At 38.2% G+C, this 25,363-nt stretch overlaps 1 protein-coding gene and 1 pseudogene across 3 annotated transcripts in view; one reads left to right on the forward strand and one right to left on the reverse strand.

Annotated features, from left to right (window-relative positions):
* LOC139765464 (INO80 complex subunit B) overlaps positions 1 to 21,487 on the reverse strand; it is a 64,384-nt gene extending 42,897 nt beyond the window's left edge. The window contains exon 1 of one of the 3 annotated variants that reach the window (XM_071692841.1): positions 21,367 to 21,487. In XM_071692841.1, the coding sequence (XP_071548942.1) occupies positions 21,367 to 21,412 (46 nt within the window). In that variant the 5' untranslated portion in view covers positions 21,413 to 21,487. Of the gene's footprint in view, positions 1 to 20,708; positions 21,134 to 21,366 lie in introns of those variants that run through there. The other 2 variants (XM_071692842.1, XM_071692840.1) reach the window with 2 other exon arrangements.
* On the forward strand, positions 1,661 to 2,362 carry LOC139765459 (cytochrome b-like; annotated as a pseudogene).
* Positions 21,488 to 25,363: the final 3,876 nt, after the last annotated feature.

The following is a 25,363-nucleotide window of genomic DNA, read 5'->3' on the forward strand; positions in this document are numbered from 1 at the left end:
TCCAGTCTGCTTAACACCACTAAAAGAAGATTATGAAAATGAAAAAGACAAAACTTCCTTCATTGAATTCAGTACAAACTGAGCTTATATAATGCACTCAAATCCAACCTTTGAATGAACACTAATAACAGGATTCACATGAATGAATTCTAATCCAAGATCTACTGGAACTATCCAGGACAAAGAATGTACTATGATGCTCTGGGCTACTTTAATGTTAGTTCCCGTAATGGCCGCCTAGAGAAGTGCTACCACATCCTAGATAGTACTAGCATCCTAAACTGAGAGTGTTACAGTGGCATCTGGACCCATCTTAAACCTTGTGTCAAAACTTATAGTCCTACTTTTGGTCTCATTAAATCAAAGCTACTAGACTAATTCAACATCATTCAACATGGACCATACAACTACTCTGTACATTATATTTCCTGTTAGTTCTAGGTTAGGTCTTTAGTTGAGGTAATATGTTAGCTTACTGCGAAAGGTTTTATGTCCTACATTAAGTCAGAAATGAATCTGAAACATTGCCGAGGAACTAACCTAAGAACTTGCCCAGTCTCTAACCTAAATGCATGTCACAAGAAACTGAGTAGTGCTACTGGTACCGAAGACACATCCTATGTTATGCAATTCTACACTGTAGACACTTCCATCAAGTTATAAGACTTTCTTTTAGATATACAGTAGCTTATTTGGGTAAATTTGCTGATAAAATTCCAGTTTGGTTACATATCACAATTTTGTATTATAACTTGAATTTGTTTTCAATGATAATATTTTACTTGTGAACATAATAAAGCTGTTGGAGCATTAATTTTACTTCAATGACAATAAATATACAGCAGTAATTTTGCTGGCTAGAAAGAAAAGGTGGATTAAACAGTACTTAGGAGACAACTTTATTTTCCTTTATTTTCCATTACTATTGGATTATCTACTTTTTCTACAGGAGAAAAGCTTCAGAAAATATCAAAAATCATACAAAAATCATACAAAAATCAGACTTAAGTCCACTGAGGTTATGGGAAAGCTCATACTTGTCAACATTTTTAAGGTTTTGGAAAGTGTTTGGGTAAAACAGTCATACCATTCATACTTATGGTGTGCATTACTGGATATCCCCAAATGAGAAGCTCTGCTCCTGGCTCTGCAACCCATGAGCAGCCTAATACTTAAAAAATTTTTTGGTGATGCCAGGGAAAACTGTGGATACTTAATACTTGATACCATGGTTCATAAAACGATGTTTTATGAACTGAGTGTATACGCAAACTGGGGTTGGTAAAACTACATTAAGCAAGGGACCCATGTACGAGTTAATATCACTGCAGGGAGAGGTAAGAAGACCAAGGAAGAATGTGGTGTTATCTAAAACAAAATTACGTGATAATCTTGTGGAAAGCAGCAAACCCATGAAGACCTGACCCAAGCAGCTGAGACACATCTTGCATTGTATGCAGTAGTTATTTTGCTGATTAGCTGCTGCCACGGCATTACTGTACATTTTATCAACTGTTCTCTTTTCTTTATTTCCAATTTATAACTGGATTCATCAATCTTCTTACAATCAATACCCTCCCATTCAATTTCCCAGAAATACTCAACAAACTTATAGCTCTGTAATTTGAACACTCACCTTTATCCCCTTTGCCTTTGAACAATGGCACTATGCATGCATTCCGCTACTGTAATTACAAATCTATTCTCTGCAATTCCCTATATCAGCATTGATTTGGTACAGTGAATTTGAGGGGGGTTCTCAGTAAGAAATGCCACCTTAACACGATTTTTTAAACCACTTTTTATTACCCTTTGTAATCATAGCCCTATCAGGCATTCACACTTTTTTTTACGTAAACCAAAGAGGATCAGGAAATCCACTAGGTATCTCAAGTCAACCAGACAAAGTTCCCTTTTATCCTTATTTTTCCTTCAAAGACTTAGTTGGATTTATTGTTTTATTAATACTTTTGGTTACAATCATACTAGACCCTTATCTTTTAGGAGCTCCAGACAATCTTATCCCAGCCAATCCTGTATCCACACCAGCACACATTCAACCAGAATGATATTTCTTATTTGCTTACACTATTCTATGATCTATTCCTAACAAATTAGGAGGAGTAATTGTTTTAGTCCTATCAGTTGCTATTATTATACCTGCAACTCCCTGTTCAAAGTTTCGAAGATTAGCATTTTACCCCCTAAGACAATTTTCATTTTGATCTTTAGTATAAATCCTAATCCTACTAAAATGAATTGGAGCATGACCTGTAGAAGATCCTTACATTTAACTGGATAAATTTTAATCATTTCATATTTTTCTTATCTTGTGCTTAATCTGATTTCTATATACTTATGAGACTCCCTCCTAGGTTGATTAATTAGTTTATGAAAAAGCAGCATTTTGAAAACGCTTAAAGAGATATTACTCTTATCAATCGAGTTTGCTAATATATTACATTAATCAGTAACTAAATAAGAAATAAACAATAACATAAAGACTTAAATCCTATAAAAAACAAGATAATTTAATGAAACTGGAAGAAAACTCTTTCAAGCTAAATATATAAGCTTATCACAACAAAAATGAGGCAACGTTCCACTTACTCAAATGAAAACAAAAGCTACACCTACCATCTTAATATAGAAAAAAAAGCTAGAGATTAACACCCAAAAAATAAGTCTAAAAAGTATTCTCATGGATAGAGTGGCAGATATAGGGTGTTTTGGTCGAGGTGGTGTGCAAAGTTAGAGGGTTAGGGAAAATGATTTAGTAAACAGAGAAGAGGTAGTAAAAGCTTGGCGGAAGATGAAAGCCGGCAAGGCAGCAGGTTTGGATGGTATTGCAGTGGAATTTATTAAAAAAGGGGCGACTGTATTATTGACTGGTTGGTAAGGTTATTTAATGTATGTATGACTCATGGTGAGGTGCCTGAGGATTGGCGGAATGCATGCATAGTGCCATTGTACAAAGGCAAAGGGGATAAGAGTGAGTGCTCATATTACAGAGGTATAAGTTTGTTGAGTATTCCTGGTAAATTATATGGGAGGGTATTGATTGAGAGGGTGAAGGCATGTACAGAGCATCAGATTGGGGAAGAGCAGTGTGGTTTCAGAAGTGGTAGAGGATGTGTGGATCAGGTGTTTGCTTTGAAGAATGTATGTGAGAAATACTTAGAAAAGCAAATGGATTTGTATGTAGCATTTATGGATCTGGAGAAGGCATATGATAGAGTTGATAGAGATGCTCTGTGGAAGGTATTAAGAATATATGGTGTGGGAGGCAAGTTGTTAGAAGCAGTGAAAAGTTTTTATCGAGGATGTAAGGCATGTGTACGTGTAGGAAGAGAGGAATGTAATTGGTTCTCAGTGAATGTAGGTTTGCGGCAGGGGTGTGTGATGTCTCCATGGTTGTTTAATTTGTTTATGGATGGGGTTGTTAGGGAGGTGAATGCAAGAGTCCTGGAAAGAGGGGCAAGTATGAAGTCTGTTGGGGATGAGAGAGCTTGGGAAGTGAGTCAGTTGTTGTTCGCTGATGATACAGCGCTGGTGGCTGATTCATGTGAGAAACTGCAGAAGCTGGTGACTGAGTTTGATAAAGTGTGTGAAAGAAGAAAGTTAAGAGTAAATGTGAATAAGAGCAAGGTTATTAGGTACAGTAGGGTTGAGGGTCAAGTCAATTGGGAGGTAAGTTTGAATGGAGAAAAACTGGAGGAAGTAAAGTGTTTTAGATATCTGGGAGTGGATCTGGCAGCGGATGGAACCATGGAAGCGGAAGTGGATCATAGGGTGGGGGAGGGGGTGAAAATTCTGGGAGCCTTGAAGAATGTGTGGAAGTCGAGAACATTATCTCGGAAAGCAAAAAATGGGTATGTTTGAAGGAATAGTGGTTCCAACAATGTTGTATGGTTGTGAGGCGTGGGCTATGGATAGAGTTGTGCGCAGGAGGATGGATGTGCTGGAAATGAGATGTTTGAGGACAATGTGTGGGTGAGGTGGTTTGATCGAGTAAGTAATGTAGGGGTAAGAGAGATGTGTGGAAATAAAAAGTGCGTGGTTGAGAGAGCAGAGAAAGGTGTTTTGAAATGGTTTGGGCACATGGAGAGAATGAGTGAGGAAAGATTGACCAAGAGGATATATGTGTCGGAGGTGGAGGGAACGAGGAGAAGTGGGAGACCAAATTGGAGGTGGAAAGATGGAGTGAAAAAGATTTTGTGTGATCGGGGCCTGAACATGCAGGAGGGTGAAAGGAGGGCAAGGAATAGAGTGAATTGGAGCGATGTGGTATACCGGGGTTGACGTGCAGTCAATGGATTGAATCAGGGCTTGTCTAGCATCTGGGGTAAACCATGGAAAGCTGTGTAGGTATGTATATTTGCGTGTGTGGACGTATGTATATACATGTGTATGGGGGTGGGTTGGGCCATTTCTTTCGTCTGTTTCCTTGCGCTGCCTTGCAAACACGGGAGACAGCGACAAAGCAAAAAAAAAAAAATAAAAAAAATAAAGATTTATAGGGTCTCATTGTCCCCCATCTTATTTAAGCCTTTTCACTTAAAAGTAAATGTCAAAATTTACAATAGAGACAGTCAATTTCTTGTTCAGCCGTTCATGCCAGTCCCCAATTAAAGGACAAATTATTATGCTACCTCAGCACGGTCATACTACCGCGGCCATCAAACTTAAACATCACTGAGCAGGCTAGACTTTATATAAATTCTCATAAAGATATGTTTTTTATAAACAGGCAGAAATTTCCTTTAGCGAATTCCTTTACTGTATCTTAAATTAAAACAAAAAATCATTCTTATTTCATTTAATCATTTCATCACAAAGATAATTTTACTAACAAAATCATTATTCCTAATAACATCTATTACTAAAATTTCATATAACAAAACAAAAGTGATATAAATACTACCTATCAATAATTTTAGTTAAAACACTTTATCAACATAGATACTTCTAAGCCTAATTAAAATAAATTTGATCATATTACTTTATATCTTAATCAATTAATCAGAAGCTTTCCCCTCCAATTATTTACTCGAATCAACACTATTGCATTCAAATAAAATTAAATCTTTTTCTGAAACAACCACTAAAAAATTATTCACCACTAAAAAATGATTAAAAACTTATTTGCCACAAGCACAGCTTTAATTTTTTAACTATTCTTTTTTTCAGGATTTCTAATCTATCGAGAAAATTATAATTCTTCCTGATATCCCTGATATCCCTGGGGATAGGGGAGAAAGAATACTTCCCACGTATTCCCTGCGTGTCGTAGAAGGCGACTAAAAGGGAAGGGAGCGGGGGGCTGGAAATCCTCCCCTCTCGTTTTTTTTTTTTTTTTTTTTTTTTTTTTTCCAAAAGAAGGAACAGAGAAGGGGGCCAGGTGAGGGTATTCCCTCAAAGGCCCAGTCCTCTGTTCTTAACGCTACCTCGCTATCGCGGGAAATGGCGAATAGTATGAAAAAAAAAACAAAAAAAAAAACAGAAGGTACAAAGTTCTATTTTTTTTTTTTAAATTAAGCTTTTCATCATGTTTAAACTTTTCCCTCACGGTACTTTTAAACTATAGCACAAATTTAGATTTACAAAATATTAATTAATTTCAACCTAAAAACTATTTTTCTTAATAATAAAAAATCTATTCTAATATAAACAAGTTTACATTTAAAATAAAGTGAATGTTGGGGTGAAGAAGGTGGTGAGAGTAAGTGAGCTTGGGAAGGAGACCTGTGTGGGGAAGTACCAGGAGAGACTGTGTACAGAATGGAAAAAGGTGAGAACAACGGAAGTAAGGGGAGTGGGGGAGGAATGGGATGTATTTAGGGAATCAGTGATGGATTGCGCAAAAGATGCTTGTGGCATGAGAAGAGTGGGAGGTGGGCTGTTTAGAAAGGGTAGTGAGTGGTGGGATGAAGAAGTAAGAGTATTAGTGAAAGAGAAGAGAAAGGCATTTGGACGATTTTTGCAGGGAAAAAATGCAATTGAGTGGGAGAAGTATAAAAGAAAGAGACAGGAGGTCAAGAGAAAGGTGCAAGAGGTGAAAAAAAGGGCAAATGAGAGTTGGGAGAATGAAAAGATGTTCTGGAAGGAGGTAAATAGGGTGCGTAAGACAAGGGAGCAAATGGGAACTTCAGTGAAGGGCGTAAATGGGGAGGTGATAACAAGTAGTGGTGATGTGAGAAGGAGATGGAATGAGTATTTTGAAGGTTTGTTGAATGTGTCTGATGACAGAGTGGCAGATATAGGGTGTTTTGGTCGAGGTGGTGTGCAAAGTGAGAGGGTTAGGGAAAATGATTTGGTAAACAGAGAAGAGGTAGTAAAAGCTTTGCGGAAGATGAAAGCCGGCAAGGCAGCAGGTTTGGATGGTATTGCAGTGGAATTTATTAAAAAAGGGGGTGACTGTATTGTTGACTGGTTGGTAAGGTTATTTAATGTATGTATGACTCATGGTGAGGTGCCTGAGGATTGGCGGAATGCGTGCATAGTGCCATTGTACAAAGGCAAAGGGGATAAGAGTGAGTGCTCAAATTACAGAGGTATAAGTTTGTTGAGTATTCCTGGTAAATTATATGGGAAGGTATTGATTGAGAGGGTGAAGGCATGTACAGAGCATCAGATTGGGGAAGAGCAGTGCGGTTTCAGAAGTGGTAGAGGATGTGTGGATCAGGTGTTTGCTTTGAAGAATGTATGTGAGAAATACTTAGAAAAGCAAATGGATTTGTATGTAGCATTTATGGATCTGGAGAAGGCATATGATAGAGTTGATAGAGATGCTCTGTGGAAGGTATTAAGAATATATGGTGTGGGAGGCAAGTTGTTAGAAGCAGTGAAAAGTTTTTATCGAGGATGTAAGGCATGTGTACGTGTAGGAAGAGAGGAAAGTGATTGGTTCTCAGTGAATGTAGGTTTGCGGCAGGGGTGTGTGATGTCTCCATGGTTGTTTAATTTGTTTATGGATGGGGTTGTTAGGGAGGTAAATGCAAGAGTCCTGGAAAGAGGGGCAAGTATGAAGTCTGTTGGGGATGAGAGAGCTTGGGAAGTGAGTCAGTTGTTGTTCGCTGATGATACAGCGCTGGTGGCTGATTCATGTGAGAAACTGCAGAAGCTGGTGACTGAGTTTGGTAAAGTGTGTGGAAGAAGAAAGTTAAGAGTAAATGTGAATAAGAGCAAGGTTATTAGGTACAGTAGGGTTGAGGGTCAAGTCAATTGGGAGGTGAGTTTGAATGGAGAGGGACTGGAGGAAGTGAAGTGTTTTAGATATCTGGGAGTGGATCTGTCAGCGGATGGAACCATGGAAGCGGAAGTGGATCATAGGGTGGGGGAGGGGGCGAAAATTTTGGGAGCCTTGAAAAATGTGTGGAAGTCGAGAACATTATCTCGGAAAGCAAAAATGGGTATGTTTGAAGGAATAGTGGTTCCAACAATGTTGTATGGTTGCGAGGCGTGGGCTATGGATAGAGATGTGCGCAGGAGGATGGATGTGCTGGAAATGAGATGTTTGAGGACAATGTGTGGTGTGAGGTGGTTTGATCGAGTAAGTAACGTAAGGGTAAGAGAGATGTGTGGAAATAAAAAGAGCGTGGTTGAGAGAGCAGAAGAGGGTGTTTTGAAATGGTTTGGGCACATGGAGAGAATGAGTGAGGAAAGGTTGACCAAGAGGATATATGTGTCGGAGGTGGAGGGAACGAGGAGAAGAGGGAGACCAAATTGGAGGTGGAAAGATGGAGTGAAAAAGATTTTGTGTGATCGGGGCCTGAACATGCAGGAGGGTGAAAGGAGGGCAAGGAATAGAGTGAATTGGAGCGATGTGGTATACAGGGGTTGACGTGCTGTCAGTGGATTGAATCAAGGCATGTGAAGCGTCTGGGGTAAACCATGGAAAGCTGTGTAGGTATGTATATTTGCATGTGTGGACGTGTGTATGTACATGTGTATGGGGGGGGGGGCCATTTCTTTCGTCTGTTTCCTTGCGCTACCTCGCAAACGCGGGAGACAGCGACAAAGTATAAAAAAAAAAAAAAAAAATCCCCCATCTTATTTAAGCCTTTTCACTTAAAAGTAAATGTCAAAATTTACAATAGAGACAGTCAATTTCTTGTTCAGCCATTCATGCCAGTCCCCAATTAAAGGACAAATTATTATGCTACCTCAGCACGGTCATACTACCGCGGCCATCAAACTTAAACATCACTAAGCAGGCTAGACTTTATATAAATTCTCATAAAGATATGTTTTTTATAAACAGGCAGAAATTTCATTTAGCGAATTCCTTTACTGTATCTTAAATTAAAACAAAAAATTATTCTTATTTCCTTTAATTATTTCATCACAAAGATAATTTTACTAACAAAATCATTATTCCTAATAACATCTATTACTAAAATTTCATATAACAAAACAAAAGTGATATAAATACTACCTATCAATAATTTTAGTTAAAACACTTTATCAACATAGATACATCTAAGCCTAATTAAAATAAATTTGATCATATTACTTTATATCTTAATCAATTAACCAGAATTTAAAACAAATCGAGTCGTACGATATATCTTTTCAACGTAAGTGAAACACTTAACTAAAAAGCTTTGCTTTACTTCTAGGTGCACTTTTTAGTACTATATTACGACTTATCTAACTTAATGAAAGTGACGAGCAATTTGTACACACTTTAGAGCTATTACCATTTTACCTTATTAAAGTTAAAATTATAATTGAGTCCATCTTCATATATTCATCCTAAATATAATCCGCTTAATACAAAAATCATTGTAACCCATTTTTACTTATCCATTTGCAGCACCTTGATCTAATTTATTTGGCTTGATTGCCAATTACAATAATTAATCAATCAAAATTATCTGTAATGAAGTTATATTAACTATACAAGAATAAGGAAGATTTTACGTGGTTTATTGTTTATAAAACAGGTTCCTCCAACTAGACAGGTTCTTTGAACTTAAAATCAATTTATTACTAATGCTCAAGTTTTATAATATTTGCTCATTTTAAAGTAACAGGGTATCTAATCCTGGTCCTTGCCTAAATTTTCTAGGCCTCAATTAAAGTCCAATAAAATTTGCATTCTATTTTCTTTTTTACTCAATAAACAAATTTCACCTATTATTACAATGAAAACATAATTTTATAGAACAATATACATCTAACTTTTACACTTATCCACCTTTACTGGGACATCAAGTTTAACTGTGGCTGCTGGCACAAGTTTTAACCTGACCTGAATAAGCTTTGCTTAATCCACATTTATTTGAAAATTAAATTTTTAATACTGCTCTTCCAAAAATCATAGTCTTTACTACCATGTTTATACATTTTCATATTTAACAAATAATGCTACAAATTACAAACCAAAATTCACATGTATTTTTCAAGCCGTAGCAAAATCAAACTATAAACCATGTACACTATATTTTGCAAATTAATCAAAATTTGAATTTTGATTAAGTAACTTAACAAGAATTTTTTTCCTGAAAAAATTCTTTGCAAAGATCAATTGACTTTAAACTAACTTACCAACTAATTAACAACATTCCAATAGAACCACAAAAAAAATCCCATTTTTACCCAATAACCAATAAATTCATATCAATCATTTTTTGGTAATTCACACATTCACAATTATACATACATTAAAATATATGTAATTGAAAACTTCACAATAAAGAGCTTAAATTTATATAACAATACAATAAATATTGAACTAAGGTATATCTTAAGTTTAAAAATACAAATAAATAGAACACTTATAATAAGACAAAGTAGATTTATAAAAAAAAAACTATCTAAAGTAGTCTATATTTGAGATGGACTATAGAAGGATCCCCTACTTTTACTTCCAAGAAAGTAGTTGGGGTCCTTCCTATAATCCATCCGTATATACTAAAGATAAGCTTTTACAAACATTTTAGGTTTACATAAATTTACTCAACAAAAACTACATAATGAAATAATAAATCAAATGTATATATATGATAATGTTTTTAAACTATACTTTATATAGAACATTATCCTGATAAAAGCTTCAATTATATTTTCTTTTAAATTCAACTAAAATCCTAAATCTAATTACCCCCCCCCCTACTAAAATTTCTTAATTTCATAGAACTCATTTAGTTAATCTAATCTTATAATTTTTATTAAGATCTTTATTTGTTAAACATGATGCCTGATAAAAGGTTTCTTTTGATAGGACAAGTAAAGCAGGTCAATCTGCTCATATCACAAGTAATGGACTTACACCAATTCCAAGAATATCAAAAATTCTTATGCTCTTTACACGAACTTATAGTAAGGTTTAAAAAGATAGGCTAAACTTAAGCTAGGGGGCTCATACCCCATTCATATGAATTTTCACTCTTTTTGATGTTATTATCTTCACAGGAAATATTATTTGGATTTCTCCCAATCACAGGAACAATTCTAGCTTTATCTTCTAACTCTTGGCTCATGGCTTGAATTGGACTAGAACTATATCTAATATCATTCATCCCAATTTTAACGAGAGGAAAAGATAAATTTTCTTGTTAGGCAGCGCTTAAGTATTTTCTAATTCAAGCTATTGGATCAGCTCTTATCATCTTTGCAGCACCGATTTCAATCAATTCAGAAATATTTTATTCTACAATCCTATTTGCTTTAATCTTGAAATTAGGGGCAAGCCAATTTCATTTCTGATTCCTGGCAGTAATTTTTTTTTTTTTTTTTTTTTTATACTTTGTCGCTGTCTCCCGCGTTTGCGAGGTAGCGCAAGGAAACAGACGAAAGAAATGGCCCAACCCCCCCCATACACATGTACATACACACGTCCACACACGCAAATATACATACCTACACAGCTTTCCTTGGTTTACCCCGGACGCTTCACATGCCTTGATTCAATCCACTGACAGCACGTCAACCCCTGTATACCACATCGCTCCAATTCCCTCTATTCCTTGCCCTCCTTTCACCCTCCTGCATGTTCAGGCCCCGATCACACAAAATCCTTTTCACTCCATCTTTCCACCTCCAATTTGGTCTCCCTCTTCTCCTCGTTCCCTCCACCTCCGACACATATATCCTCTTGGTCAATCTTTCCTCACTCATTCTCTCCATGTGCCCAAACCATTTCAAAACACCCTCTTCTGCTCTCTCAACCACGCTCTTTTTATTTCCACACATCTCTCTTACCCTTACGTTACTTACTCGATCAAACCACCTCACACCACACATTGTCCTCAAACATCTCATTTCCAGCACATCCATCCTCCTGCGCACAACTCTATCCATAGCCCACGCCTCGCAACCATACAACATTGTTGGAACTACTATTCCTTCAAACATACCCATTTTTGCTTTCCGGGATAATGTTCTCGACTTCCACACATTTTTCAAGGCTCCCAAAATTTTAGCCCCCTCCCCCACCCTATGATCCACTTCCGCTTCCATGGTTCCATCCGCTGACAGATCCACTCCCAGATATCTAAAACACTTCACTTCCTCCAGTTTTTCTCCATTCAAACTCACCTCCCAATTGACTTGACCCTCAACCCTACTGTACCTAATAACCTTGCTCTTATTCACATTTACTCTTAACTTTCTTCTTCCACACACTTTACCAAACTCCGTCACCAGCTTCTGCAGTTTCTCACATGAATCCGCCACCAGCGCTGTATCATCAGCGAACAACAACTGACTCACTTCCCAAGCTCTCTCATCCCCAACAGACTTCATACTTGCCCCTCTTTCCAAGACTCTTGCATTTACCTCCCTAACAACCCCATCCATAAACAAATTAAACAACCATGGAGACATCACACACCCCTGCCGCAAACCTACATTCACTGAGAACCAATCACTTTCCTCTCTTCCTACACGTACACATGCCTTACATCCTCGATAAAAACTTTTCACTGCTTCTAACAACTTGCCTCCCACACCATATATTCTTAATACCTTCCACAGAGCATCTCTATCAACTCTATCATATGCCTTCTCCAGATCCATAAATGCTACATACAAATCCATTTGCTTTTCTAAGTATTTCTCACATACATTCTTCAAAGCAAACACCTGATCCACACATCCTCTACCACTTCTGAAACCACACTGCTCTTCCCCAATCTGATGTTCTGTACCTGCCTTCACCCTCTCAATCAATACCCTCCCATATAATTTACCAGGAATACTCAACAAACTTATACCTCTGTAATTTGAGCACTCACTCTTATCCCCTTTGCCTTTGTACAATGGCACTATGCACGCATTCCGCCAATCCTCAGGCACCTCACCATGAGTCATACATACATTAAATAACCTTACCAACCAGTCAACAATACAGTCACCCCCTTTTTTAATAAATTCCACTGCAATACCATCCAAACCTGCTGCCTTGCCGGCTTTCATCTTCCGCAAAGCTTTTACTACCTCTTCTCTGTTTACCAAATCATTTTCCCTAACCCTCTCACTTTGCACACCACCTCGACCCAAACACCCTATATCTGCCACTCTGTCATCAGACACATTCAACAAACCTTCAAAATACTCATTCCATCTCCTTCTCACATCACCACTACTTGTTATCACCTCCCCATTTACGCCCTTCACTGAAGTTCCCATTTGCTCCCTTGTCTTACGCACCCTATTTACCTCCTTCCAGAACATCTTTTTATTCTCCCTAAAATTTACTGATAGTCTCTCACCCCAACTCTCATTTGCCCTTTTTTTCACCTCTTGCACCTTTCTCTTGACCTCCTGTCTCTTTCTTTTATACTTCTCCCACTCAATTGCATTTTTTCCCTGCAAAAATCGTCCAAATGCCTCTCTCTTCTCTTTCACTAATACTCTTACTTCTTCATCCCACCACTCACTACCCTTTCTAAACAGCCCACCTCCCACTCTTCTCATGCCACAAGCATCTTTTGCGCAATCCAAGGGTAAAGGGGAAGAGTGGTTTGGAAATGTCTGGGGAGTGAAGTCAGGGGTTAGTGAGAGGACAAGAGCAAGGGAAGGAGTAGCAATACTCCTGAAACAGGAGTTGTGGGAGTATGTGATAGAATGTAAGAAAGTAAATTCTCGATTAATATGGGTAAAATTGAAAGTTGATGGAGAGAGGTGGGTGATTATTGGTGCATATGCACCTGGGCATGAGAAGAAAGATCATGAGAGGCAAGTGTTTTGGGAGCAGCTAAATGAGTGTGTTAGCGGTTTTGATGCACGAGACCGGGTTATAGTGATGGGTGATTTGAATGCAAAGGTGAGTAATGTGGCAGTTGAGGGAATAATTGGTATGCATGGGGTGTTCAGTGTTGTAAATGGAAATGGTGAAGAGCTTGTAGATTTATGTGCTGAAAAAGGACTGATGATTGGGAATACCTGGTTTAAAAAGCGAGATATACATAAGTATACTTATGTAAGTAGGAGAGATGGCCAGAGAGCGTTATTGGATTACGTGTTAATTGACAGGCGTGCGAAAGAGAGACTTTTGGATGTCAATGTGCTGAGAGGTGCAACTGGAGGGATGTCTGATCATTATCTTGTGGAGGCTAAGGTGAAGATTAGTATGGGTTTTCAGAAAAGAAGAGTGAATGTTGGGGTGAAGAAGGTGGTGAGAGTAAGTGAGCTTGGGAAGGAGACCTGTGTGAAGAAGTATCAGGAGAGACTGTGTACAGAATGGAAAAAGGTGAGAACAATGGAAGTAAGGGGAGTGGGGGAGGAATGGGATGTATTTAGGGAATCAGTGATGGATTGCGCAAAAGATGCCTGGCAGTAATATAGGGCTTAAATTGAATTCAAGTCATTATTATTATAACAATTCAGAAAATTACCCCAATATTTCTATTTTGTCACATTATTACAAATCCCCTAATCTCCAATATAATCATTCTATATGCTATACTTTCTACCATGACTGCATCAGTAGATGGATTAAATCAGACCTCTTTACGAAAAATATTAGCATTCTCCTCCCTAAATTGGGTGAATGCTAACTGCATTTACAATTAGAGAATCCTCTTGACTAACCTATTTTTTGTTTTACTGCATCATATCCGTGTCCATTTGCCTTTAATTCAACTTTAAGCAAACATTTTATATACCGCAACTTTTTTAAATACAAATTCAACCCCTAAACAAATTCAATTAACTCTTTTTCTTTACTATCGCCAGGAGGATAACCACCATTTACAGGATTTATTCCAAAATGAGTTCTAATTGAATCTATAACTATTTATTTATTTATTCATTTTGCTTTGTCGCTGTCTCCCGCGTTTGCGAGGTAACGCAAGGAAACAGACGAAAGAAATGGCCCAACCCACCCCCATACACATGTATATACATACACGTCCACACACGCAAATATACATACCCATACATCTCAATGTACACATATATATACACACACAGACACATATATATATACACATGCACACAATTCACACTGTCTGCCTTTATTTATTCCCATCGCCACCTCGCCACACATGGAATACCATCCCCCTCCCCCCTCATGTGTGCGAGGTAGCGCTAGGAAAAGACAACAAAGGCCCCATTCGCTCACACTCAGTCTCTAGCTATCAGGTAATAATGCACCGAAACCACAGCTCCCTTTCCACATCCAGGCCCCACACAACTTTCCATGGTTTACCCCAGACGCTTTACATGCCCTGATTCAATCCATTGACAGCACGTCAACCCCGGTATACCACATCGATCCAATTCACTCTATTCCTTGCCCGCCTTTCACCCTCCTGCATGTTCAGGCCCCGATCACTCAAAATCTTTTTCACTCCATCTTTCCACCTCCAATTTGGTCTCCCACTTCTCCTCGTTCCCTCCACCTCCGACACATATATCCTCTTGGTCAATCTTTCCTCACTCATTCTCTCCATGTGCCCAAACCATTTCAAAACACCCTCCTCTGCTCTCTCAACCACACTCTTTTCATTTCCACACATCTCTCTTACCCTTACATTACTTACTTGATCAAACCACCTCACACCACACATTGTCCTCAAACATCTCATTTCCAGCACATCCACCCTCCTGCGCACAACTCTATCCATAGCCCATGCCTCGCAACCATACAACATTGTTGGAACCACTATTCCTTCAAACATACCCATTTTTGCTTTCCGAGATAATGTTCTCGACGTCCACACATTCTTCAAGGTTCCCAGGATTTTCGCCCCCTCCCCCACCCTATGATTCACTTCCGCTTCCATGGTTCCATCCGCTGCCAGATCCACTCCCAGATATCTAAAACACTTTACTTCCTCCAGTTTTTCTCCATTCAAACTTACCTCCCAATCAACTTGACCCTCAACCCTATAACTATAACTATAATCTATAACTATAACAAAAATATTTCTGCCTGCTTTAATCTTAATTATTTCCTCACTAATTACCCTCCATTTCTATCTCCAAATGGCTATCAGTTGCCTATTAATTTCTTTCAAGACAAAATCAAGATTAAACTGCCCTCCACATATTCCGCCAATCCTTAGGCACTTCACCATGAACCATACATACAGTGAATATCCTCACCAACCACTCAACAACACAGTCACAATACCACTGCAATATCGGCTTTCATCTTCTGCAAAGCTTTCACTATCTCTTCTCTGTTTACCAAATCATTCTCCCTGACACTCTCACTTCACGCACCAACTTGACCAAAACACCCTATATCTGTCACTCAATCATCAAACACATTCAACAAACCTTCAAAATACTCACTCCATCTCCCTCTCACATCACCACTACTTGTTATTATCTCTCCATTTGCCCCCTTCACCGATGTTCCCATTTGTTCTCTTGTCTTACCACTTTATTTACCTCCTTCTAAAACATCTTTTTATATTCCCTATGATTTAACGATACTCTCTCACCCTAACTCTCATTTGCCCCCTTTTTCACCTCTTGCACCTTTCTCTTTACCTCTTGCCTCTTTCTTTTATACATCTCCCAGTCATTTGCACTATTTCCTTGCAAAAATCATCCAAATGCCTCTCTCTTCTCTTTCACTAACAATCTTACTTCTTCATCCCACCACTCACTACCCTTTCTAATCTGCCCACCTCCCACCTTTCTCATGCCAAAGGCATCTTTTGCATAAGCCATCACTGCTTCCCTAAATACATCCCATTCCTCACCAACTCCCCTTATGTCATTTGATCTCACCTTTTTCCATTCTGCTCTCAATCTCTCCAGGTACTTCCTCACACAAGTCTTCTTTCCAAGCTCACTTACTCTCACCACTCTCTTCACCCCAACATTCTCTCTTCTTTTCTGAAAACCTCTACATATCTTCACCTTCGCCTCCACAAGATAATGATCAGACATCTCTCCAGTTGCCCCTCTCAGCACATTAACAACCAAAAGTCTCTCTTTCACACGCCTATCAATTAACACATAATCCAATAACACTCTCTGGCCATCTCGCCTGCTTTCATACGTATACTTATGTATATCTCTCTTTTTAATCCAGGTATTCCCAATCACCAGTCCTTTTTCAGCATATAAATCTACAAGCTCTTCACCATTTCCATTTACAACACTGAACACCCCATGACACCAATTATACCCTCAACTGCCACATTAATCACCTTTGCATTCAAATCACCCATCACTATAATCTGGTCTCGTGCATTAAAACTGCTAACACACTCACTCAGCTGCTCCCAACACACTTGCCTCTAACAATCTTTCTACTCATGACCAGGTGCATAGGCACCAATAATCACCAATCTCTCTCCATCCACTTTCAGTTTTACCCATATCAATCTGGAGTTTACTTTCTTACACTCTATCACATACTCCCACAACTCCCACTTCAGGAGTAGTGCTACTCCTTCCTTTGCTCTTGTCCTCTCACCAACATATGACTTTACTCCCAAGACATTCCCAAACCACTCTTCCCCTTTACCCTTGAGCTTCGTTTCACTCAGAGCCAAAACATCCAGGTTCCTTTCCTCATACATACTACCTTTTTTCTCATCATGATTACATCCACACACATTTAGACACCCTAATCTGAGCCTTTGAGGAGGATGGGCAATTCCCACATGATTACTTCTTCTGTTCCCCCTTTTAGAAAGCTAAAATACAAAGAGGGGAGGGTTTCTAGCCCCTGCTCCCATCCCCTTTAGTCGCCTTCTACCACACACAGGGAATGCATGGAAAGTATTCTTTCTCTCCTATCCCCAGGGATAGGGTATCAAGGTTATTAGGTTATTAGATCTAGCAGTGAAAATGAAACAGGTTATTTGGAGAGTGTGTTTGAATGGAGAGAATTTCTTGGAAGTGGAGCATTTAAGATACCTGAGAGTGGATATGGCAGAAAATGGAGCCAAAGGAGCTGAAGGGAGCCATAGCATGGGCAAGGGGGAAAAGGTCTTCAGCACACTTAGGAATGGTGGAAAGAGAGGTCACCATCTTTAATGGCAAAGATAGATATGTTTGATGGTAATCATGTGAGGTGTGAGCCTTGCAAAAAAAAATGTAAAGGATAGGGTGAATTTACTGCAAGTGAAATGTCTGGGGAAATATGTGGTGTATGGAGGTTGAATAAGAAATGATAGGGTAAGAAAGAAGTGTAGTGGTAAGAGGAGTATGTGTGAAAGCTAAAGATGGTGAAATAAAATGGTTTGGACATACAGAAAGAATGAGTGAAAAAAGGATGACTAGGTTTTACTTGTCTAAAGTGGAAGGAATAGTGAAAAGGGAAAACCAAGAAAGAGGTGGAAAGATGGATTGAAAAATGTTTTGAAGGCTCAGGGCCTGAACATACAGGAGGGCGTGAGGTGTACAAGGGATAGAGCAAATTGGAGCGATGTAGTTTACAGGGGATGATGTGCTATCTACAGACTGAAACGTCATATGAAGCAACTGGGGACTGGTTGTGGATTGGGTGCTCAGGTTTTCTGGCTTTAAACATGACATTCATTCCTGGAGCTACTTTACTAATGTAGGAAATGGCAAATATGTATGAAAAATAGAAACAAAATTAAAGGGTAATAGTAAGAGTTATGTATACCAGGAAAACTGTAGGGGTTAACTGATGTACAAATAGGTAATACATTTAAAAAGGAAGTCAACTGAATTCATAAGAAGTTCACCTCGTAGCAAAAGGATCGCTGAAATATACCACATAAAATCTGCCAGGTGCTGAGGACTGAATGGCTACTTGAATGCACTGAATTGAACTCGGAGCATGGTACTTTTTCATCTATAAGATTATTTCTTATCTTTTGATAATGACTAACCAATAGCAATGAGGATCATGAAGGACAAGAAAAATGTGGGATCAATTTATAAATAAGTACTGTAAAGTAAAACAAGATTTTAAAAAACCTATAACTTCCAATTCAGAGCACTAAAGATGAAATGTGCAGTTTGCAATGACAAAATTCCCTGATATCCAGTGGCTGCTACCATGTATCTTAAAGTTCAAGATGTACAGAAATATATAAATGACCTAACTGAAGATTTTCAAATACATAAGAGAAGCTGATACATTTTGTTGCCTTTCAAATAGAATTTTATTACTCTATCTTAAGCCACATTGTTTTCTGACACATATGGAAAAAGTTTTACTTAAAGGACTGGGCTGCCCACAAGAGGGATGATAGAAGTCATCTGAAAGAAATGGTCTCAGGCATTATGCTTATGTGCAATGACCTTTATAAATTACCCATGCTGTGGATGGCCAACAACATATATCCACCTACACTTGTGTTCAGATTCTAGAAAGCTTATTCAGATACTAAATCATTCCCTTATGCAGACTTATGCAGTAATCTGATCCCTTATGGTTAGAAACCAACAAAATGTTACAAATGTGCTCCAAGGAATTGGATTACCTGCATTTGTGGATCCAAGTACAAGCTGAATAGTTCTATAGAATCTGAAAAATGAGTCATATGAATGCATACTCTCTGCCAACTATAGGACCAGTAATTTATGTGCACACCACTTTTGAGATCCTCAGGAAGCTGTCAAAAATTACTACATATTGCTACAAAAAGCTAGCAGACAAAACAACATGGACTAAAGATGTCAGATTCTATTTAAAAAAAAAGCCAAACCTCTTATTTTCTAGAACACTTCAGTCAAGTTGTCTACATCTTATTTTTTTCTTTTATTTGTTTGTTTTCCTTAGATGCTCCAATCACAGACAAAAGTCCACATCAAGGTCAAACTTTACTGAAATACAGAGGTTAATTAATTAAAGGGCAAAAGAAGAAACAAGAGAAAGTCTTCAAGAACTTAGGAGGAAGTGAAAAACCCACCTTTATTGGTAAAAATATGAGAGGGTAGAGAGTTTCAAAGCTTCAAGATGCAGGGAAAGAAATAGTTATTAAAATGACCCTCCCTTGAGATGCCAACTGCCAAACAGTAATCATGTGGCACAGGAGGAAACTTATGATGCACCAAACCATCCACTGGATATCCACAGAAAGGTACATCTCAGCAAAAACTAAAGGTGCACACGCTTCACTTAAGTCATTCATCCCTCTGTTCACATTCCACATCTTATGATGCATGGTACCATCCACTGGATAGCCAAAGAATCATGTTCCTTATGAAATGAGGGAAATCATGCAATAACAGAATGCATACTTTACCTAACTAGTGTGAAGAGGAAATTAGGATGGCTTTTTAATATTTCACTCTACAGTACTTTACATTATTTTTAAACATTTGACCATAAATTTTCCCTCCCCCTGAATATCCTCCTCAATATCAAATTACAGTATTTGTTATTGAAATATAAGAAATAATCTTGTTGATGTCAAAGCAACTGTCGATTCCTTATCTTTACATCAATCAATAGACCCACAGCCAAAATTCCAGAGCTACAACACATACACATTTAAAGTGATACTTAAATTACCACTAAAACCTCATCAAGCCAAACCTATTACCGAAATGATACTAGCAGTAAAAATATAAAAACAAATTTACTTGCTACTGGTGATCACACAGTGTCACCTTAGTGGTGTTCATTTATGAGTGTAATTGGTATACTTCATACAAAATATCAAAAACAGGATAAATCTTGTCAGCTATAGAGGCTGATTGAGGTTTTCATAGTGTATAACTAAAGTTTCATAAACCCCGCATTTTCTTTAAAGTACTGAGTAATTTTACAGCTACCCCAACTGCGATTTCTTGGAAAGCGATGATAAACATCCTAATCCTTAACTAACCTAGGGGATGGGTGTTCCCAGACGGGACCTAAAAATGTCTTCTCAATACACAGCACATATCAGGAATTTGATAGCTTCTGTAGGGTGTCAGCTGTAAAACTACTATGATATAGTCATATATAACATTGTTCGAAAAGATATAATGCTCTGTACAATGCTTTACAAATGTTATTGCATTTTCTAAACTAACAATGATCAACAAAATTACTTAGTATTACAACTAAAATCGATGAGAAGCTTATATGGACAAATTCTTATTACTATATCCTTTAAACACTACACTAGCACTGCAAAAGATAATTATTCCATATTCAATGCTAAGAGCAATGCGGAGCTAAACTGGTAAAATGCCATTTTTTCAAAAATAAAGCAAAACACTTAAATAAACTGTTATTTCACCATTTACCTTTCGTACAGGTATTTTTTTTAAGGCCCCCAGCCAACTGTTAAATGAATAATACATAATCAGCCAAGTATACTTACCCTGAGCATGGCTATGGGATTCCACTGTCATCGGTTGGGTCTGATCACTGCATTCTTTATCCTTCTTCTTTCCCATTTTACTTCCTGAATTTATCACCTTATATGCTTAAACCTTGTTCTCTAATTAGCCGTTATTTTCTCCTAATACATTAAGTTTTCATGAAGACCATTTCCACCTTTTAAATAACCTGGTATGGGATGTCGCTACAGTTTTGTATTTACATGAAAATTTCCTAGACTTTACCGCTTTTCTATATATCTATTAATCTGTTCAGATTTTGTAGGCAAAGATTTCAGAATAACAATTATCTTATATTACCATTATCAAATCTATCTATCATTCAGATACGCTATACATCTATCAAAAAATCTGAATTCAGTATGTATATTAAGAAATCAGTTCTCGTTAGACTTTTCACTATTCAGAATAGATGTCTATTCTTTGTTTTATGATCAACACTCTAGGTACCAAAAGGTCCATACATGATAATAATCTTGTAGAGAGATAATGTTAGTTTCATGTGACATTAATGTTAAATGTAAGTTTTCAACTGTGTTGTATGATAAACTCAACAATACACTGTCGTGTTTTGCTGTATTTGTAAACTATGATGACACATATGGAGGACGAGACTTTCTTTACCTTTTACAGACTTACCTATGCATAACCGTGGAAACTGAGTCACATATCTAACAAATGACATCTACCCCTGAGCTTTATTATTTATTTATTTTTTTTTTTTTTTGAGTAAGGCAGTTTCACATCATTACGAATTCGATCACTGATGTCTTGAATGGAAGATCTACCGGAAAGCTACAAATGGTTGAACTAACATTACCAAGTTAAATACACAGAATAATCGAAACCCTAACAACTGGGAATACAATACTACGAATGAATTAAGTACCTGGAGGGAAGAATTGATTATTACGAATATCACAATCATAAACTATTACATGAAAGTTAATCAGCAAGAATCATATAATCAACAGATCAAGAATATTCTACTTATGAAGGATATCTACATCTTTTTACTGACTGTTTGGTAAACAAGGGAAATCTGCTGGCTGTTATTATCCGACGTCTTTGGCAGCTAAAACCCTCAAACCAGCCATCACTTCGTTTGAGGCTGATTTTAGTTTATTTGGGAAAACCACAAATGTATTGAATAGCAGATACAACAATTTCTTTTGTACTGACAGGACTATGTTGAAGTCTCAACCATTCAAGATTTGATTACAATTCTTTTTTATTAATTCTAAGTTTCTCGCATAACGAGGTAGCGCCATAAATAGACGAACTGCCTCGTTTGGTCACAACCAGTTTCCATCCACAGCCAAGCCCCTTCCCATGGTTTTTCCAGTCCACCTCATATTCCCCAGTACAGTCCACTGACAGCACTCTACCTGCTATTTGCCACATCGCTCTGTCCCGAGCACGTCGCTCACGCTCCTGTATATCAAAGTCCCAATCCATCCATCTTCTCTATCTACCCATTACTCACTCCACTTTTAACACATATTTTCATAGTCTCTCTTTACTCATCCTCTCTTCACGGCCAAACTATTTCAGAACATCCTGTTCAGTTTTATCAGTTAAAATCACCTTATTACCACACCTCTCTTACACTATCATTACTTACACAACCAGCCCTCCTTACACTGCCTCAAATTTCCCACACATCTACCCTCTTCTGCACTTTTGTATATACAGCCCACGACTGAGATTCATACAACACCGAAGGGACTTCTGGACCATCGAACATACCCACCTGTGCCCTCACAGACAGTGATCCCCTTTTCGCACATTACATATTAATTCCAGAACCTCTGCCCTTCACCCATCCTTTGATTACGGCAGTTCCCCAAGTACCTTCAGGTGCCATGTCCATTCCAGCTATCTGACTCCTCCGGTTCCTCCATATTCTCTCCATTCAAACTCACACTCAACCAAACTGTCTCTCCCTCCTGCCAAGCCACACATTAACGCTCACTTACTTTTCCAAACTCAGGCAACAGCTTTTGCAGTTTATGAGTTGAGTCTACCACCAAAGCTGCGTCATCCATAAACAGCAACTGATTCAGTTCTCAGACCTCCCCCTTCCCACCATACTCTAGAACCGTCCATCTTCCTGAGACCCTTTAATAACCCCCCCCCCCCCATCTATATACAGATGAAACAGCCATGGTGGCTGTCTTCACCTGGGACCACTTATCCCCCGAAATCTTACTCGCACACATTATCACTCTCTCTTAAGAGTTACAGATCAAACAGCCATGGTGGCTGTCTTCACCTGGGACCACTTATCCCCCCGAAATCTTACTCGCACACATTATCACTCTCTCTTAAGAGTTCTTTACTGTCTTTAGTAGCTTTCCTCCTAAGCCGTAAATTCTTAACACTTTTCACGCGTCATCTCTATCAATACTATTCACTTTCTCCAAATCCACAAATGCCACATTCAAAACCCATACATTCATTAAGCATTTCTCACGCCATCACTCTTCCTCACCCCTCTCACCATCAGGTGCATACGTTCTTACCTCTCGTAATACACTTTCATTCTGGAACTAATTTCTTTAAACGCTTACACATTCCCATAGCTCCTTTAGCAGTAGTGCCACGCCCTGTTGTACTCTCACCCTCTCACTAACTTTAAAGTTTACCCCTCGGGACATTTCTTAACAACTGTCCCCCTTCCCCTTGAGCTTAGATTCACTCAGGGCCAGAACACCCAGGTTCTTCTCCTCAAACGTACTACCTGATTTTCCCTCGTTTTCATATTGGTTACATCCACGCACATCCTTCCACCTCAGCCTGAATCTTTGAGGAGGATGACCACTCCTAACTTGGCTCCTTCTTCTGATTCCACTTTTAATATAATGAAATACGAGGAGAGAGTAATACTGTATTATATTACAGACATTTGGAGCTATAGTTGGGTCTGGTCCTGACTGGGCAAAGAAGAGAATTATCTCCTCTCATTACTTTAGTCATTAAAAAATTCTTACAACAGAAAAAGTTATACAGCAATCAATATTAAATGAAAGATGAACTTTTTTTTAGACAATATTTTTCGCACGGTCAAATGTTCAATTTTCTATTACGAGTACAGATGTACTGGTCCAAGGGGTTAAGATAATAAAAGATGGAACTTCACTTTATCATCAGAAGGTTATGGAATAAAAACACAAGAATACTTCATCGTAGATAAGCTCATATTGGCCAAAAAACTTTTTCTTCCCAGTAATAAAAGGTTCCAGGACACCTGGTTCCGAAGGTCTCCCTCAAATTGACACACATATAAATGAATGTGATCTACGCTGGTTAAGAATCAAAACCATCAACCCCACATTTAAAACCACGAAGAGTACTGAGAGTATACATCACAATTATATTCAAACAGCAGTGCCGGACCCTTACCTTTTAGAATCAAACCACTTATAATCAGGATTGGTTTAATGTTGTACTCATTAAAGAAAAGACAATTTGCTATTTTTATTGTCAAAAAGTTTGATAATATTAACCTGAGGTGTTCGATATCGCCTTAATTGTTGTAAGGTGGCCCCATTTTTTGGCAGTGGAGGAAATTACCTATATTGGTCTAGCTGGGTCCAGGAGGATACATGGCATGTAGAAGTTAGTGCAGATATAATATATATTCCACATGGGAAGCCTTGCTGGGAGTAACCGCAATTGCATACGTCAGCCATAACCCACACATGACCTGCATTACGTAACAGAACGAAGATATGATGGACAGTGGAACACACAGTGGTGAGAATTCACATGAATTCACATGGTACAGCTTCGTTTCGTGCTTTCTTAACAAGGAGGGGAGCAAGCCTCCGCTCAGCCGATTAGCTGATCGTCATGTCATAAGTACAAAAAGGTTCATATAGGCTAACGGCGCCGGAGTCATTGTCTTCAACCTCGGAGGCGATTGAAAGGCAGCTACTGAGTCCTAGCGGTGCTCCTGGCCCACAGACGTTCCTGGCGTAAGGAGAGATCAACATTAAGAGAACTGTAATTCCTTTAGAAAAAAATGACCGATAAATATTTCTATACTGAAGTAAAGAAGTAGAAACCACTCAGGTATGTACATCAGATGTCCCTCACTGGAGACTTGATTCGCCTGAATTCACTCGTAGCCATGATTACAAACTCGTAGCCAAACATTTTACCTCGAATGAGGCGAAGTATAGTTAACATGGAATGATTTACCAGTTAGAGTGGTTTAAGTGATTTAAGGTTAAACAATAAATCTTTCTCTTCTTTTCCACGACTTACACTATTTGCACTTTCCTATTCACCCTGTATCATCTCTATGGGTTCCAGCTTTTACCACCCTTATCTGTGAGATTCTGGTATCTTCCACTCCCACAAACAGCCCAGAAAGGACTCGCTGTGAATTCCTTTGGTATACATTTCACTTACCTTAAGGAGGCGAGAGAGAGCTCTGCCAAGCTCTTCTTTATTATGCCCACACTGTCGGCGACTCATATATATATATATATATATATATATATATATATATATATATATATATATATATATATATATATATATATATATATATATATTCTTTCTTTTCTTTCATACTATTCGCCATTTCCCGCATCAGCGAGGTAGCGCTGAGAACAGAGGACTGGGC

Source organism: Panulirus ornatus, chromosome 55 (genome assembly GCF_036320965.1).
Source record: "Panulirus ornatus isolate Po-2019 chromosome 55, ASM3632096v1, whole genome shotgun sequence".
Lineage (NCBI taxonomy): Eukaryota > Metazoa > Arthropoda > Malacostraca > Decapoda > Palinuridae > Panulirus > Panulirus ornatus.